The sequence below is a fragment of the Triplophysa rosa genome, linkage group LG5 (assembly GCF_024868665.1).
Source record: "Triplophysa rosa linkage group LG5, Trosa_1v2, whole genome shotgun sequence".
Lineage (NCBI taxonomy): Eukaryota > Metazoa > Chordata > Actinopteri > Cypriniformes > Nemacheilidae > Triplophysa > Triplophysa rosa.
The window spans coordinates 9,994,992-10,015,077 of NC_079894.1; the positions used below are offsets into that span (position 1 = coordinate 9,994,992).

Sequence of the window (20,086 nt, forward strand, 5' to 3'; positions counted from 1 at the left end):
TTAAAATAAACAGTTTTAAAAGGCACTCCTAATACAATAAAACATTTTCATCATAAAAATTAGAATACACGTGGAATACACGTTTACTCAGTATAGTGAGTACTTAATGCTCATGAGTGAGTCATGACTCAAACTCCCCTGTCACCTAACGCTATTATGGTTGGAAACATTAAGGACTTGGTTCGTTAGAAGTAGACTCAAACCAACACCGATATTGATTTGTACGCAACGGTTGACTCGTGTACAGTTCTATCACAAAGGTTGCAGGGAGTGCAAAGCCATCTCGACTCTAATCTGCGCTCGATTGAGACTTCCTGTGTGGCAGAGCTGAGCTGAAGCAGGCGAGCGCGTATCAGCACTGCCTACGGACTATTTCACGGTAACACTCTCCAAAATTGCTGCCTGGGACGACTTTTAAAGTCTTTTTTACTTAAAAGGGAAGGAAACGCGCAGGTAGATCTGGAATGTTGTCAGTTGGACGTTGACTGCGCGAACCGGAGAGCTTAGACAGCGAAGCGATCCTCGGTGCGGGTCAGCACATCTCACCCGACAAACTGAAAAAGGAGGAGAGGCCAAAAAGAAAACTGCAACTGGGGGAAAAGTGTCTACAATCCTCGCGGATTGTCGCAACGTCGAAGATTATCGGGGCACGATGGCCACGGAGGAACTCTACGAGGTGATTGTCTGCGTTTTTACCGTTTAGACGCACTTAATCGATTACATTTGTGTTTGGTGGCACACACACATACGACGGGTCTCCGAAGCTCGTGTGGACTGCTCTAGCAAACAGTCTTAACAACTGACTTACCCACTCTAATGTTAGTTATAAGGAGTGCGTGCTAGCAAAATAAATGAGTATTTTAAGGTATTCACTCGGCAGTGTGTAGTCAGCGTTGTGGTGTCTGTTAGTTTTGTAGAGTTTACGAGTAGTGCTGATCGTTAAGTCTGAAGAGATGCTGGTGGAGGCAGTGGATGATGAGGCGGGGGAGGGCACGGCACTTTGGAGGGTGATATTTCATCAAGCTAGCTGCTAACCATGAGCTTTGTGGGTTGTGCTGGACACCCACAAGACAGCTGAAAGACACCTCCGTCCCTGTGTTGAGCTCTGTCTTTGTTTTCCGTTTTTGTTCAACACAACCCGTGGAATTAACTACACGTGCACAGGCATCAACCTGCTTTACTGTGGCTTCTCATAACTAGCCGTTGTGTTGTGTGTTATTTACCACTGGACAGCAAAGCCTTTGCTTGTTTCATTTTCAAGTTAGGTCATTTCAAGTTTTGGTGCTGACGTTATGAGTTACAGCGTAGACTGAACGTTGCGTGACATTGCGCATAAAGAAACTAAAAATGTCACATGCTATAATGTTTGGTTGTTCTTTAAGTCATTGTCACTCATTCTGTTATGAATTGGGTTAAATTGGTTCTTGTGACTGGTTAGAGTTTTGAACTGATGTTACTGGAATATTTTCACCAGCTTGATTAAAGTTGTTTGAGTCTCACGCATGAATGCAAAAGTGTGATGATGAGAACAGATCCAAACATGTTTGACCAGTTCATAAAAACCTCTGTTTATAATGTCCTTGATAATAACATTGTCCATTCAGCAAGCAATACCAGAACTCTTAGTCATGACCCATGAAATAGGTTCACCAATCAGAGTCACCGTATTCTGATATTGGCAATAACCGTGATATCTGCGAATGTTGATATTGCGTTAATACACACATGATAATATTGTAAATTTGGTTGACACTTTATTGTAGTAGATTGAGTGCGATTTATTGTCCAAAAAATTTAATAATCCAAATGAAATATGAAACTGAGTGAGAGCATCATGTATTTATTTAATTATATCATAACAGTAGCGGTTTGTGAATTATTTTGGCCGCGAAAGTTGTGTTGGGAAAAAATTATGTGACCGCCCTAAACGAAAGAACCCAGCAGTGACTTCCCATAATGCTTTGCAAATGTAATTGTATAATTTAGGGATGCACCAATACGTACATTTTGGCCGATAACGATAACCAATAATTCTTTAACATCGGAAGCCGATAACCGATATATTTGGCCGATATGCGGTATATAAATATTAATATAAAATTCCATAAGACTGAAACAAACTGCTTTTATATGAAAACATTGACTGCAGAACACAAGGTAACTGAAAATCATGTACCAAGCCTACTTTACACTAGTTAAAGATTCTTTAACTTTAAAGCTGTCCTAGTATATTTTTTATTTAATAAACAAATGATAAATGATATGGCCGATAATTAATCCCTAGTATAATTGTACTGTCATGTTTTATTGAAATGTATTAATCAAAGTGCTTTATGGGGGTGAGTAATTTATTCCCCCTTAAAAGAATTCAAGTTATGAGTCTTGTTATTAATTTTCTCTGAACCAGGGTGGTTTGGCTCTTTATTATCCTCTTTATTAAAACAGATTATTACAAATATGTAGACATATAATCTGCCAGATTAAAGGTGCCATAGAATGGGAACTAGGGTTGGGAATCGAAAATCAATTCCAATTTGGAATCGGAATCGAAAGGCTAGGAATCGGATCGGAATCGAAAGGAATAGGAATCGGATACTTGAGATTAAAATTTGAATTCCTCTTATCAATTCCTGTCTGCATATTTTCAGAAAAGTACATGCGTTGCATGATCTGCTGATATCTCAATAAAAGCCCTTATGAAAATTATCGATATTTTTTACTATAGTAAGCATAGTTTAGCTATAGAATTTGCATTAAAGCACAGGAATCACAAATTAAACATAGTTGCATTATAGTAACTGCAGTTTAACCATGATGTAGTTCAACTACGTTAATACAAATTGTAATAAATCAGAATGTGTTTCTACGTGTAAATATACACAAAACGGTGCTCATAAATATATATATTTTGCAAACAAGTCAATAAGCAGGCTAAATGACCATACAGGTTGATATCTAAATGTTTTACTTCAACTGTGGAATCGAAACTGGGAATCGATAAGAATCGAAATCGATAAGCAGAATCGGAATTGGAATCGGAATTGATAAAATTGAAACGATTCCCAACCCTAATGGGAACTGTATTTACCTAGGCATAGATGAATAATAAGAGGTCTGTACATGGAAATGACATATCGTGAGCCTCAAACACTATTGTTTCCTCCTTCTTGTGTAAATCCTGTGCATGCAAAAGACCACTGAAAAAGAGGCCAATCCCAACATAACATCGACTGTGACGTTACAGTCGGGATGTACGCCCCCAACGTTGCATATACCCGCCCATGTTCTAGGCCAGCCGGACGTGCACAGCCAAATCATTGGAAGCTCTAAAGGTATTGTGAGTAGGGTTGGGGCAATGTCTACCAAATTGGCATCGGACGATGTCTACAGTGAAACCTTGTGATGGACGATGACATCGCTGTCTTCTTTAAACAACCGCGACGTTATGAAGTGAGGCGCGTCTTTGGCACTTAATAAAGACGCATACCTTATGTAGATTTCAGAGAAAAATGTAACTTATTGGGCCCTATCGTACACCCGGCACAACACGGCGCAAGGCGCAGTGCAAGTGTTTTTGCTAGTTTCAGCCCGACGCAGTTCTCATTTTCCCGTCCTATGCTGCGTTGTTTAAATAGCAAATGCATTTGCGCTCATTTTGTGCGCCCATGGGCGTGTTGGTCTAAAAAAGAGGTGTTTTCAGGCACATTGTTGGCACGTTGCTATTTTGAGGAACTGACACAACGCGCTTTCACTTTACTTATTACACAGAGGGAAGAGTAGGAGCACACAAACATGCCAAATATAAAAAATAAATGGAGTACAACGTAAAAGATTATTATTGTGTATAAAGATAAAAATCCGGCTTGTCCTGTAGATGGTCTACTCGTGCGCTTTAACCTCACTTTAACCTCAAATTGCGAATCCGCCATGGCGCGAGCGCAACTGGCTCTTAAAGGGAATGAGAGATGAGACTGGTTGGTTTACTGCACGCTACGCCCCAAAAACACCCATTACTCGTTAAGAGAATCGGGACAACCCGTTTAGACCATGCGCCCAGGCGCCGCCGACCATTTTCCCGTCGTTAAACTAGCAAAAGTGGATTCGGACACGCCCTGAGTGCACCTGCGCCTTGTGCTTTAGACCATGCGTTTAGATCGTTAAAATAGGGCCCATTGTATCAATGAATTCTTTGGCACCTTTAAAGGAATAGTTCACCCAAAAATAAAAATTCTGTCATGTTTTACTCACCTTCGAGTTCTGTATGAATTTCTGTATGAATTTCTTGGTTCTGATGAACACAGGGAAAGATATTTGGAAGAATGCTTGTAACCAAACAGTTTTTGGACCCCTTTGACTATCATAGTAGGATAAATGACTTCATAGTTTTTTTGTTGGACAGCAAACAGTTCTGGGGCACTTCTGACTACCATTGTAATTTTGTAGTCAGTGGTGTCCAAGAACTGTTTGGATACAAGCATTCGTCCAAATATCTTTCTCTGTGATCAACAGAACAAATAAATTTATACAGATTTTGAACAACCACGGAGTGAGTAATTCATGATAGAATTTTTGGGTAAACTGTCCCTTAAACATATGTGAGCTTGTCTGATAATTAAAAAAGAGAGACGCTTCGCCAAACCTAAGACCAGTTTCAGATGTAAAGTAGTTGATCCAAACTCAATGAAGCATTTTATCATATTGAAAATACAAGTATTAGTTGTCCAGTCATGCTTCGTAAGAGTTGTATAAGAGTTATATGTTGGGCTTTTTTCTACACTGACATGACAAACCATTGAGCTGGTCAGAAAGGAGGAATGTGAATCTTCTATAATGTTTAAAAAAGCTGCTGGTATGATAAAGAGTGATAAGAGCAGCAGTTTCCGAATCCAAAAAACACAGAATTCTTCAGGCAGCTTGATGCCAGGGGAATATGATTTAGGCTGAGCGGTGCCGCTTTTTTTTAGATCCACTTAGCCATCAAATATATTGCAGGCAGTAACAGCATATACAGCATCCAACACGGACATACTTTGAAGATAGTAATAGCCTAAAAAAATGTAATTTTAATTTATGTAATAATGTAATAATATAGTAATATGTAATAATATAGGGCTGCACTGTGATGACAGAAATCAAATTTCTCTTGTGAATTGTGGAACAAGCTGAGAACTGTTTCTATATGACTTCATTGCTATTTAATGCATCAGTAAATCAAAACTAACTAGATTTTTCCTGTATCGCCGTTTCTTTTTGAAGCACAAAATTGGAGATTGATTAATAGTTATTTCCTTCACGTGGTTTGTGCTTTGGCACTGCTCCTCTGTGCAGATGAATCTGATGGTTTGAGGTATAGCCTAGCTATGGGTTGTGTGTCAATGACTATGTTTACATGCACCCTCGTGATGCGATTATAATAGGATTTTTTGGCAATACTGCGATTACACTTCACCTCATGTTAACGCAATAATTCGATGTAAATAATGTGATCAAGCTCATAATCGCAGTAAGCATAATCAAAGTAACAAATGTGGCGCTGTACGCCGGTTTTAATCACAATAAAAAGGCATGTAAACACCTTAATCGCATTTATGCTGCATGTAAACATAGTCAGACAGTGTTAGCTGGGTCAGTTTACGAGCGTGACATAACCATGCAAGGCGTATGATGAATTGACGTGATATTTTCCATGAAATCTGACTCGTCATATCAAATTATAAATCATTATTATAACTTAAGCTTACTGTTGTGATTTGGGGAAATATAAAAAAGGTGTCTATTTTTAACCCAAACAAAATCTTGTTCATGTTGCTTTCTGAATGATGTTGATGCTGCTTCTAAATATCAGATTTACTTGTGAACGGATAAATACTGTTTTTCAAAGAGTGCAAAGTCTGCAAACTATGCAAATGATTTAAATTCAACATAATAAATTCATTCCGTTCGGTATACACCGTAATCCTGGTAAATTACTGTAAAATGACTGTAAGTCTTTTCTGGTAAATACACATATGTCTTATGGGTCAAAATTGAGATTTTTACATAATCTGAAAGATGAATAAATAAGCGTTCTATTGATGTATGAGTTGTTAGAATAGGACAATATCTGGCTCAGATACAACCGTTTAAACTCAGGAATCTGAGACTGCAAAAAATCTAAATATTGAGAAAATCGCCTTTGAAGTTGTTAATCAGGGGCACTGTGGCAGACCATCCACTCACAAAAATAAAGTTTTTATATATTTAAGGTAGGAAATTTACAAAATATCTTCATGGAACATGATCTTTGCTTAATATCCTAATGATTTTTGACATAAAAGAAAAATCGATAATTTTGACCCACACAATGTATTTTTGTCTTTTACGAAAAATGTTCCCCTGCTACTTAAGACTGGTTTTGTGATCCAGGGTCACATGTGCTGTTCACACAAGTAACAGTGTTCTGTTTTTGAACCGGTAAGATATCATTCAAATCAGTTCCAAATTACCAGTAAGCTCTATGATTAAGCAGAAGTTTCCTCTAAATAGCTGTGCTGCTGCTGCTATTATGTTTTAGAACTTTGTGGGATATACTGTAACATAAGCATTCCTTATATATATATACGGTATATTTGGCCTTTTACCGTTTTATTTAGAGATGTTCCGATACCCTTTTTCCCTTCCTGATACCGATTACGATACCTGGGCTCAGGATACCGAGTACTGATCCGATACCTGGGTGTGTTTCTGTAAATACAGTTGGGGACAAAAATATTACCCCCCCCTTGGTAAATATGAGCAAAGAATGCTGTGAAAATAAATCTGCATTGTTTCTCCTTTTGATCTTTTATTAAAAAAATTCACAAAAATCCAGTGTTTCGTTGAAATAAAACAATTTAAAGTGGGGGGAAATCACATTATAAAATAAATGTTTTTCTGTAATACATTCAGGCCACAATTATTAGCCCCCCCAGAAATTCTTACCAGTGAAACATCTCTCAAGTATATTTTCATTGATTTTTACATTTTCTTAGCACACCAAGGTGACTAGAAACATGATGTTGTCCAGTCATTACTTCTTTTTGCACAGGAGAATAAATATTAAGCAACACAAAGCCCAAACCTCCTTAATCATTCATCACAATGGGTAAAACCAAAGAATATAGTTCTGATGGGCAACAAAAGATTTTTGAGCTACACAAAATAGAAAGAAGCTTTAAAGAAATAGTTAAAACAATAAAAATTCTAATTTCCAACATCAAGGCAATGAGCAAGAAGTTTTAATCGACTGGAGAATTTCAGAAATGAGTTTAATTTTGGGGTCAGAAAGCATTTAAGAAAAATAAAGGAAAACTGCACCTCCATCACCACAAGTTGTTTGGGACACTGTTCAAGAAACAAATCTTCTGCTCTCATGCAAAAATAAACTCCACCATATTAATTTGCCATACTGGAACTTCAACCAAGACTGGGTTCTATGGCCATATGAAATGAAAATTTTGGTGCACACAGGGATAAAAAAGTGCCCCATGTCCACATTTAAATATACTGCCGGAACGTCATTGTTCTGGACCTAATTTTATACCAGAGGTTCTGTACATCTTGTTCACATACATGGCATCATGGATTATATTAAATGCCAACAGATAAAAAAATCTAAACCTGAATTGCTCTGCTAGAAATCTTATAATGGGTCGTGGTTAGATCTTCCATCAGCACATTGGTTCAAAACAAACATCCATCCAATCAACAAAAATGACTCATTGAACACAAAATCAAGATCCTGCCATAGCCATTCCAATTCCCTGACCTGAACACTATAGAAAATGAGTGGGATGAACTAAAGAAGAGGCAGCACCAACATTTGAAGGATCTGGAGAAATTCTGTATGGAGGAATAGTCTAAGATCACTTGTCATGTATTCTTCAACCTCATCGGACATTATAAGAGAAGACTCAGATCTGTTTTTCTTGCAAATGAAGGTAGCAACACAAATTAAATGAAGGTGGGCTAATAATTGTGGCCAGTGTGTATTAGAGAAAAACATTTATTTCATAATGTGATTTCCCCCACTTTCAATTGTTTTATTTCAAATGAAACATTGGATTTTTGTGAAATTTTTTAATAAAAGATCAAAAGGAGAAACAATGCAATGCAACAATGCAAACAATTGTTTTCACAGCATTCTTTGCTCATATTTACCAAGGGGGCTAATATTTTTGTCCCCAGCTGTATATTGCTAGCCCTGTATGAATTGATAGAATTATTTTATGGTGTGCTTCAGACTTATCCCTTAATAAAACATGAACAAATACATACAGTGAACTAAAGTGTTTTTATTATCTGACATGCAGATAACATTTATTATGTGACAATATTATTATTTATTAATATCTTTTAAGCACAATGAAGCACAAATCTAACACTGAAACTGAAAAGGTATTTTAGTTTTACAATATAACAGTATAAAAACAGTGCAACAAATAAATCTAGGAATATAAAAAATATGAATAATATAAGAGAATAATCTCTTTAAAACTTCAAGTCAAGGAACAATTTTGTTAAATATAAGGCATTTCAGTTTTCAAGTACAAAAGTACAAAATACCGTGCAACAGATCCTTATACTCAATCTAAGTTGTCCTTTAAAGGCACTAAGTGCAGCCAGAGACTTGAGTATTAGAGTGCACATATAACATGTTTAGCACATTGTTAGCAGGGGCGGAGAGAAACTTTGCAGCAGTGGCAGCCAGAGTGGGAAACCAAACTTGGTTGACTGCCCAGTACTGGAATGGGCTGTCTGAGCGTGAGATAGTATCATAGTCCATCAAATATGTCTGAAGTTGAACATGTGTGCTTGTAGGACCTGCGCCATGTTCCTCGTCATGCTCCTGCAGGATTTCCTCAAACAGGCCCTTCAAGCTAGCCTCTCTGCTGCTGTTGCCTCCTACCTGAACTTCAATTCGTGGAGTTTTCTTGGGGTTTTCGACTATTGTCTACTATTTGGCTACAGTTGTTGTGGTCATTTTCAGTGACTTCTCAATCTTCTCCATATCTACTGTCAGAGCATCCTTAGGATGCTTGATGTTGTCTGCACTTGAGAATTATCTGAAAGAAATAATAATGAAAAACAATAAATACATGTAACAAATAAATAATCTCCTCCAAAGTAGCCTTTGGTATGGTCTAGGGATGCAACAATACAGCTCACCCACGGTTCAATACAAACCTCGGTTTTTCACCCACGGTTTTCGGTTCGATTCGGTTTTATGGCTTGGCACATTAGAGTGTTTTTCATTGTTCTATGCTTATGTGACAGGATTCAGGAACAGTAAAAAGTTAAGAAGAAGAAAAAACTATTTTACTGAAATTCTCTTTATTTAACTTTACTTATTTTATTATCTGTAAGCAAAAATCAACTTGTACAAATTCCTGGCTCATAGCAGTTTTTGGTTTACTGTTCATCAACATGCCAGTAAAATAAGCTTCTTGAAGAGGTTTTGCACATCAGAGTATTTAAAATAACATAATGCAAAACTTGCGATTGCTGTGATGGAATTAAACGTGCGGTGCGCGTAACACTGCAAACACTAGCGCTCAATGGGAAATCCCAAAGATAATATATTAACAAGGTGCGCCACTGCGATTGCAATAAGTTGGGAGAAATGCAATGCTAAATATCTGCCTGGAGGCGCTCTTGCTATGACGTAAATAGCTGTCTGAAAGGCCGCCGAGTGGCATGACTTTCATTAAACAGACTTTGGCATGGTGCTGTAGACGCTCTTTCTGCATGTGCTGGGTGAGAGCAACGTGAACGTGCTGCTTTCGTATGCAGTGTAAAAATACATTCTTGATGTGCCAAATTCCGAGATTATCACTTTAGTACAACAGGCATACAATAAAGCCAGCCCGCGTCTCTCAACAGCACATTGCTTCTTGTGTTGCAGGCAGCCACGCTTCACCGCCCGACCACCACTCGCTATTAGATATTACTCGTGGGGATGCGTTTATCTCAGCGCACAGACAAACACGGACAGAGCCAGTTCAAAGTGTAATTGAGCGCACAGAAATAATTTAAACGCAAACCCGGAAAACCGCAATTCACTTACATGTATTGAACCGTGGAGGTCGTACCGAACGGTTCAATATTATATGGAGTATTGTGGCATCCCTAGTATGGTCACAGACTTAATGCAGCAGTAATTATTAAATGCAAAAAGTTTTTGAAAATGGCATTTATACAGTACCATTTAAAATAATATATAACAAGTAAAATGATATACTCAATATGGCAATGACAATAATCAATATGGACATGAAACGTGGATCCAAGAGAGATGCAACTGCGTACAAGGGCTCTTCTTCGATGGTTGCGAATCGTTTCTTGACGGCCTCAAGAAGGGTAGTTTTCATTGTTTTTATACCGCTGTCCTCCTGGCTCTCCCGAGCAAGTAGCCGTTTTAGAACTGCAACTGAGGGTATGACATCCGCTACAGAGAGGTGGAGGAGCTAATCTGCTTGGTCAGTTCCTCAAATGGTGCCAAAACAGTGACCGTTTTTTCCAGCAAAGCCCACTGGTTGGCTGTCAGTGTGGCTGGCATGTCGTGATCAGCTCTGTATGCTGAAATCGGCCTATTCTGCTCAAGTATACTCTCTACTAGGGTTGTCACGGTACCATAAACATGTCTTACAATACTATACCAGCTGAAGTATCTCGATACCAAGTAGTATCACGATGCTGTGCCATGTTCATAATTCAAATCTATACAAAAAACACAGATTTAGATGAAACATTTTGTATTTACTATAGTAAACTGTATTATACTTTGCACTAGAATATTTTGTTGTATTTACTGTAGTAATTGGATAAATTGTAGCAAATACTGTAGTATACTTAAATATTTATTATGGTAAGACTCAAAAACAGTAGTGTCTATGAGTTTTAGTAGTTTACTGTAGTAAATACTAAAGTACTCTAGATCATTTTTCACTTGGGAACTAATTCAAATGTGGGACAAATTTCATTGATACAGCAGTCTTTATAAAGGGAAATATTAGGCTTACTTTAAATTCAGAACTAAGACGGCCAGTAGGTGGCGTCAATTTTCTAGTTAGTGTATCATTTAACCAACTTGTTCAAAACGCTAATTTGAATCATTATCTCGTCTGAGTCATTCAAAACACACATTAATTTAGGAGATAAACACCGCAGAAAGGCAGATGTAAGTGTTCAAATGAATATTAATGCGCATATGCAACATTACCTATGGTACTACGATACTACCGTTTCAAAAATAGAGAGGCATCGCGGGTATTTTGAAGCTTTAGCATCACGATGCTACCGTAGCACCGGTACACCGTGCAACCCTACTCTCTAACATATAAAAAGTACTATTCCACCTCGTCGCCACATCTTGTTGCAAACTTTTGGTGGGCATTTTTAGATCCTTCTGAATATCCTCCAGTCGCGTTGTTGACAATGGCGAGTGTTTGAAATGGCCGATTATCTTCCTACAGTTCGCCAGCGCATCACTCACACTTCTCTGTGATAAAAGGCCTTCGTGAACCACCAGTTGGAGAGAGTGTGCGAAGCAGCCCAAACTCAACAAACCCATCACGCCCATGGCTTTTTTCATGTTGCTTGCGTTGTCGCGCAAAATAACCTGAACACGGGACTTAGAGACATTCCACTTCACAAGCATCCCCTCAGTTGATTCAGCTATGGATGTGCCGGTATGTGACCCACGAAACTTGTTAGCTTGCACTTTGAAGAGGAAAAGATGACGTCGTCACTGTGTCCACCCAGTGTGCGGTCAAACTTAGTAAAGACAGCGGTGTCACATCGCAGCTCCAAATGTCGGTCGTAATGCTGATTGTTTGCATATCTTTTAGTTTACATGAAATGTGTTCACGCACCGTCTCATATAGTTTAGGGAGCGCTGTTTCAGTAATGTATTTCCGACCAGGCAAACTGTAACGGGGCTCCAAATGTTCAATTAAGCGGTGAAATCCCACATTTTTGACGATTGACAGTGGCTGGTGATCCAGAACAATATGACAATTTTGTCAGTTATCTTTATCGCTGTCTTTCAAAAACTTTTCTCTTCGTTGAATGAAGATTCCAAACGTTTGTTGATTCTAGCACGGGTCATCCTTCTCTGTCCTAGCCTTTGTGTAGCTATCGTGTTCTTCAGGGTGACGCGTCTTCAAATGCTTTATTAAGTTACTCGTGTTAAAGTACTTGTGCGACCCCTCGAAATTGCAGAGTGTACTCGCCGATGGCAGAATTTGTTGTGGTATCAGCGGCATTCGGAACAACCCTAGTTTTATTTGGACAGTTTAGTGTAGAGAAAAAGGAAGTGCGACAGGTTAAGAGAGAGAGAGAGAAACAGGAGCTGGAAAAGGACCATGAGCCGGGACTCAGACTTGGGTCACACAAAGTGGTACCAAGCAACAATGTCAGTGCATCTCTTTGTTCATGTTTTCATATTTGTGGCAGTTATATTCATGCAGTTTCTCTTGACCCTACAATTAGACGGCTTTAAAGTGTTCACTTTCTTTGGTCGTGGTTAAAGAAAACAAACCACCACTAACGGGTCGTAACTGGCTCCAGGAAATATCCTTAAATTGGAAGGAGATCTTTAGATTAAGTCATGCAGTGGCTGTTAATGCTTCCACTATCTCTTATGTACTGGAAAAGCATAAAGTGCAGAAAAAATTTAAACCCACCTTTCACAAACCAAGACCTGTTCCTTACGCTCTTAAAGAAGCAGTAGAAAAAGAATTGACTCGCTTGGAGAGGAATGGAATTATCTCACAAGTTTGAAGGAGCGACTGGGCAGCACCCATTGCCGAAAAAAGACAAACAGTGCATCTGGAGCAGAATACTTGCTTGCCAATGTGGCAAGATCTTCTTGCCATATTGACTAAAGTCTCCTTTTATGATTGACTTCCATGTCAACACGTCATCTGTGTCGGAATGTTATGATTTGCCCAATGAACATTCTGATTTTGTAAGTGGTAATCCTATTCTTTGTTCACATAAAGCACCACCATACCTGTAATTTACTAGTTATGTTACTCATACCAGAAAATGCCCAGTACTGATTCACTGGTAGTTTTGAAAAGGTTAAAGACTGTATGTTTGAAAAGGGCTAATGTCAGATTATTTGAGTGCACTGGTCCATCCACATTGCCGGTATAATGCAAACATACAGGAACTGTTAATATGACCAAATGTCATGAAAATGATTGTGATAGTGTACACTAACCTTATGGTAAGGATCTCTGGTGGTATATGGGGCTTACTGTGTCAGAATGTATTGTTTATCTTGTTGAGGTGATATCTTGTAATTGCCTGTGCTGTTGTGACATTTTGGGGTGCATTTCTATTGTGTCTGGTAGTATTGTCATATTGCCCAGTGATGCACCAAGGACACATTCGGTGTCCCTTTGTTAAAAAATCAATTTCCTCAAGCCACAAGACATTTTACAAGCACCTTTAGAAATCACAACCTGTTGTTGCGTCTCATTCAGAATGGCTGACACCAAGCCAAGGCAGCATAGATTTGCATGCTAAGAAACTCTGAGCAGCAGACAATTTTCACAGTAGTGCCTTTGATGTTGATGAGGGAGTGAAACTCTCTGGGTTTTATTTTGTCTCATTGACAATCATGGTCAGATTATTGTCATTATACTCCACCTCATTCCTGCGTGCAGCCTCATCATCATTATAGCAGATCACACCAATCACAGCGAAAGTGGTGTCATCGGCAGCTTAATAATATGATGCAACACCATTGAATGAGCTGTAAAGGTGTGTAAAGCCTTTGACTAAGACGACGACAGCCTTGTGAGACTTTGGTGTTTGGGCCCCTCTATATATCTATATATATATATATATGTATATATAATGGGATTGTTCACCCAAAAATAAAAATTCTGTCATCATTTACTCATCCTCTTGTCATCAACCTGTATGACTTCCTTCTGCAGAAGGAAGTCATACAGGTTGATGTTCAGTTCAGTTACCAACATTCTTCAAAATATGTTCTGCAGGGTCAAACTGGTTTGAAATGACAAGAGGGTGAGTAAGTGATGAAAGAATTAAAATTTTTGGGTGAACTGTCTCTCTAATGTCATGATCAATTCACATTAGTTTGACTAAATTATAACACATGCCCCCCTGTAGGTGGAGAGGATAGTGGGCAAACGAAAGAACAAGAAGGGGAAGACCGAGTACCTGGTCCGCTGGAGAGGCTACGGCTTTGAGGGAGACACCTGGGAGCCGGAAAGCCATCTGTCCAGCTGCATCGAGTTCATCCACGAGTTTAATCGTCAGCACACCGAGAAGCAAAAAGATGGAACTTTCCTCCGTTCCACGCGCAGCTCACCCGGAGGCAACACTAGCATCAATGCCCGCAAACAGATCAGCAGGCCCCAGCAACCCAGTCCTAACACGCTGAAGACCTCTCCGTCCACCCCAAGCGCACCTTCCAGCAGCTCCACAAAACAACATCAACCACAACAGCATTCGCCAAGCGACAGCGATTCCAAGGTGGATCCACAGCAACAGAAGAACAAGCGTTCAGCTAGCACGAATAGCACCGGAGTAACAAGCCCGATCGCCGCCACGGGCCTGACCGCCACACCAACCCCCACCATGAGCACGCTACGCCGCAGTATGGACCTGGCTAAATCAGGCATCAAAATTCTAGTGCCAAAGAGCCCAATGCACAATCGCACAGATGCTGAGGAGTCTCCCAGCGAAGCGGCGCACAGTCTGGAAGAGGGAAGCCAAGAGCCGGATGCGGTGCCCCCTGAAGTAGCCCTGCTGGAGAAACCCGTGGGAGCTGTACGGTTACCAGGGGAGGAGCGGGCTCGTATGGGCACTAGGCCCAGGACGCAAACAGCCCTTCCACCACCACACATACCAATCACGCCAGCTGCCGTTCGTACGTTGAACGGGAAAGGTAAAGACATGTTAACTGTGATGATACAGTACTTTTTAAAAAGTGTTACTTTTACCACTATTAAATACTTTGCTTTAGCCATGCTCGTATAATTTAATAGATTATGTGAATTCAGTCCTCCAACAGACTAATAAACAAGCATTTGATATATGACAGCAGGGATATACTTCATCCCAAATATGAAGATGCTTAATTTTACCTTTATATTTTGGATTTTTGCATAGCAAACAAGCACATTCTAATATTTTTGCTGCTTATGAAACATAACAGTAAGTCCAACTACTAACAAGTCATGTGTGATATTGTGTGGCCTTGTTGTATGCAAATGAAGTGCTCCACAATGAATTATTCACTTCATGGCATAACCATTTTTACCTCTAATTTGCCCATGGTGATGCATCCATTATAGATTTGAACATATTACATCGTAGGTAGTAAAATATGTAGGAATGTAAGATTCACTGTGAGCTGGTTGCAAATCGATTATAATATGTGACGATTCAAGTCGGTTGAGATGTTAAATAAATCGCAATACATGTTTTGGAAAGCAGGGGCCGCTGTGTTTACTGCAAACTTGGTGAACGTGGATATGCTGCTATTTCTTTAAAAAAATGTTTAATCCAGTTTAGGAAAAGCACAGACAAAGTCTTTGTTTATATTAAAGAGACTTTTGTATTATTATTATTTTTTAATTGCAATTTTGTTTTGTTATTTAATATAAAATATATTTTTTACAGCATTTGAGAAATAATAAAAGGTTTTATTATTAATTTAAATTGTGTTAAAGGCGTGACGACTCTCATGGAGGCTTCCTCAGCAAACGGAACAGCCATCACACAAAGTGCTGCGGCAGGAGCGATGGGCAGCTCAGGGCTGACGGGGAAACGGCGTTTTGAGGACCGGGCGACTTTCGACAAGCGGCTGCGCTTTAGTGTTCGTCAAACCGAGAGCGCTTACCGCTACAGGGACATTGTAGTTAAGAAACAAGATGGCTATACACACATTCTGTTTTCTACAAAGACCTCTGAAAACAACTCACTAAATCCTGATGTAAGTCTACATATACACACACATCAAACATTTATATAAAAATATCAAAATTTCTAGAACGGTCACATCCATAACGGTCCATATTCCTTATAAATGGGACATTTAAATATAAATATTTTATGTTCTATGAAGAGCTATCCCTTCTCCATTTGTTTTCGTATTATTCTTCCGGTTTGTGTATTTTAATTCATCTTCATAATTCATCCGTCTCTCAAAAACTGTCCTTTTTTTGTCACATACATAACACATTTCTTTGCCTCATCTCAAATAGAGAATATATACTGATATTTTCTGATGTCTAGACTAGACAGCATCAGGGTTTTAGCAAAACATAAACTGATGGTTCAGTATGTTGGTAACAAAAACAACTTAGGCATATTCTGACATTTGACTCATTGTTTTTTTTCAATAATGCCAGTGGAATAACACTCATCATTTTGATTGGTGTAACTGGTGTGTGTGGTGTTCAGGTAATGAAGGAGGTTCAGAGTGCCATGGCGACGGCTGCAGCTGATGACAGTAAACTCGTGCTTCTAAGCGGTGTGGGAACCTACTTCTGCTTCGGCCTTGATTTCATTTACTTCATCGGACGGCTCACAGATGACAGGAAAAAAGAAAGCATCAAAATGGCAGAGACAATCAGGTACAAGGCCATGTCTTTTGAACCAGAGAGTTGGTATTTTTGAATGCATTGAAACATATTTCAGTGATAAGGATATGAACTGATCTTTAAGTGGCTATACGTTTTTTTTCTATTTTCTCCAGAACATTTGTCAACACGTTCATCCAGTTCAAGAAGCCCATCATTGCTGCTGTGAACGGACCTGCTGTCGGGCTCGGAGCGTCCATCTTGCCCTTATGTGATGTGATCTGGGCCAATGAGAAAGCTTGGTTTCAGACTCCTTATACAACCTTTGGCCAAACCCCAGATGCCTGCTCCTCTTTAACATTTCCTCTCATCATGGGAGTAGCATCGGTCAGTACATCAGTAGTATGATTGTGCCTTGTTTTATTGAATGAGGCTTACAGTTTAAGTTACAACCACAGGTTAAATTTGAATTGTGAATGTAAGATAGCAATACTATACTTTTCTGTCTCTACCCTGTTTGCTCATTGTGTGACAGAAGAAATTATTATACATTTGTATTGCCAAAGCATTTCCAGCTAAACTGCATTCGAAGTAAATTATACAACATTGAGTAAAAAAACATGTTCTTAAAGACGCACTTGGTAACTTTTCTTATTGCAGTTTTGCACAAATAAAAGTAGGGTTTTGCTATAGGGCATCTCAAAGAAGCATCTGTAACTGAAGACCTTTTACTTTTTCTTGATTTCTTGCATAGCATCAAACTAATAGATGGCTGCCATATGTGACAATCAAACATAAAATCACCAAAGGAATAAAATTCTAAAAAATATATATAATAATAAAATGAATAGCATTTTTCAATAGCAACTTTTTGCTTGTTTATTAAAGGGATGGTTCACCCAAAAATGAAAATTCTGTCATCAATTACTCCCCCTCTTGTCATTCAAACCTGTGTCGTATGACTTTCTTTCTTGTGCAGAACACAAAAGAAGATATTTTGAAGAATGTTGGTAAACGAACAACCGCGGTGCCCTTTTACTTCTAGTGTATAGACACAAAACCAATGCAAGTCAATGGGGGCCAATGTTGTTTGGTTACCAGCATTCTTTAAAATATCTTTTGTGTTCTTCAGAAGAAAGTAAGTCATACGGGTTTGAAATGTCAAGAGGGTGAGTATTCATGTTTGGGTGAACTATCCCTTTAATACTCAATTCTTCAATTTGACTGTTTAATGTTCTGTCAATCACTCCCTCTCATGTGTCACTGTAGGCTAATGAGATGATATTGAGTGGGAGGAAGCTGACTGCTCAGGAGGCTTGTGCCAAAGGACTCGTGTCCCAGGTTCTGTGGCCAGGCACCTTCACACAGGAAGTCATGGTTCGCATTAAGGAGCTAGTATCTTGTAATTCAGTTGTAAGTCATGTTATCATTTGCTTTGTTTTTTTGCATCACATTTTCTCAAAGAAAACATGCATCTACACATCCTCGAACCTTTTGTTATCATTTGGCTTTATTGGCCCATTCATTGTAGATCATGCACATTTGGTCCTCATGCAGATCCTCTAACCAAAGGCCTTGGGAAGATAAACAGCTTCATGTACACATGCTCTGCATCCAGTTAATTTTGGCTTGCAGCCATGCATAAAGTAGAACAATTCATAAATTGTTGATAATCACTCCTGCCCTTTTTTAATTATCCTATTAACATTTTGAGTCATTAGTAGGTTAAAACATTGTATGTTTTCTAAGTGTGACAATAACAATTAACTTGTAAAGATTCACAATGCATCCACATCCATAAGTCATGTGCCTTTTTTTCCTTTTCTCCCTTATTTTGTTCCCCTCATATTATTTTTTCATGGTGATGCTGCTGGCAACACTGAAGGTTCTGCGCGAGTCCAAAGCGCTGGTGCGGAACATTAACCGGACCGCCCTGGAGCAGGCCAACGAGAGGGAATGTGAGGCACTTAAGAGGGTCTGGGGCTCTCCTCAGGGAATGGACTCCATACTCAAATATCTCCAGAAGAAAATAGATGAATTCTAAGTTGTCTCTATGTCCTGCGGGTGTGAAAACCTCCAGATTTGTCTGCGGACACCATCCTCAAGTGCCTAAAGTTGATTTATTTGGAGAAGGATTTGTCAGTGGTGAATCTTCATTGCAACACTTCTTTATGGTTGTTTGTTTTCTTAAGAAGAATTCCAGAAAGACTGGCGTGGTCTAACCCGCACCCTTCGTCCAGGACGTATTTCCTTTTCATCAGACTGCAAAGAGCAGCATGTCTTTCTGATAATTTAATTCAATGTTTGTGATAAATCTCGCACGTCTTTCTCCAGGCACTGTGCAGAAGGAAACATTTTCACTCGACACCACGCAAATTCCTGTCATCCTTTAGCTTTAGCTCTGTTGTATCAGAGCTGCTTCCAAATGTATGACGACTAATAACAACACAGTCCTTTTGTGATTGAAAAAAAGATTTTGATTACATTTAATCACCCGACTTATGCAGTTTGACTTTTTTAGTAGGTAATAGGTACTTTTATTACATAGTTTTCATGACCGTAGAATCATCTCAAGCCATGTTAACCTTGAACATTCAGAGAAATCTTGCATTTACGTTGATCAGCCTGTTGTAGTCATATTGGCTGTAAGAATGGATACTCCCTTTTTGTCGGGTAGAAAAGCATCAGTGCTTCTATAACGTCAACATACACTTAAGATTAAAGAGCATATTACGACACAATTAATGAATGTTTTAAAATGAAAATGTTTGATTTTATTTATGTAAAAGAGCATGCTCAGTTTAAATTCGCGTTCATGTTCGTATGGATTAAGCATAGACTCTGTCTTAGCAACAATTAGCTATTTCTATTCAAATGTTAACTCTTCTAAGTTTTGATAGCTTTGAAGTTTTCATCCTTTTTATGGGTTAGTATCTATGTTTTCAGCTTACAAACTATTTGCTTTGGAGTAACATTATACCACCAAATATCGTTGATGTAAATGTTCACAATATTCCTAATTTAACAATAGTAATTTATGATAAATTCATTAGTCAATAAAGGATGCTGTGTTTTTGTGTGCATCCTTGTAGCTGTTTTGAACAACTGGACTGCTGTATTATCAGAAGAGCCCTGGAGATTGAACATATCTAAGATCCTGCTGAAATCAATGTTGCCTTATACACCCCCCCAAAAAATGACTTGCTAGAGTGAACTGTTATTAGATCTGAATGACTAAGTTTAATGTTTTTTTTAATAATAAAAGGTGGTTGAAGTAAGTTACAAAAAGAGATTTATCACATTCTATCCATAGGATGTGACTGCAAGATGTATTGCCTATAAAAAAAAAAACAGTATGATTTTGTTCAGCAATTAAGTATCCAGTTGCAGTCTAGCTGGAGATGTGAAGATGTTCTGTTGTTGCTGGTACACTGTTCTTGTATGCACTGTTTTTTGTTGTTGTTCTGAAACACTTGTTCAGAATTGGTCTTTCACTAGCG

At 38.7% G+C, this 20,086-nt stretch overlaps 1 protein-coding gene across 1 annotated transcript; it reads left to right on the forward strand.

Moving 5' to 3' along the window:
• The first annotated feature begins 326 nt into the window (after nucleotides 1-326).
• cdyl (chromodomain protein, Y-like) lies at nucleotides 327-19,970 on the forward strand. Its single transcript, XM_057334293.1, has 7 exons — nucleotides 327-676; nucleotides 14,167-14,947; nucleotides 15,735-15,997; nucleotides 16,468-16,640; nucleotides 16,763-16,973; nucleotides 17,856-17,999; nucleotides 18,472-19,970. Exons 1-7 carry the CDS (start codon nucleotides 653-655, stop codon nucleotides 18,628-18,630), a joined length of 1,755 nt encoding a protein of 584 aa, XP_057190276.1. The 5' UTR covers nucleotides 327-652; the 3' UTR covers nucleotides 18,631-19,970.
• Nucleotides 19,971-20,086: the final 116 nt, after the last annotated feature.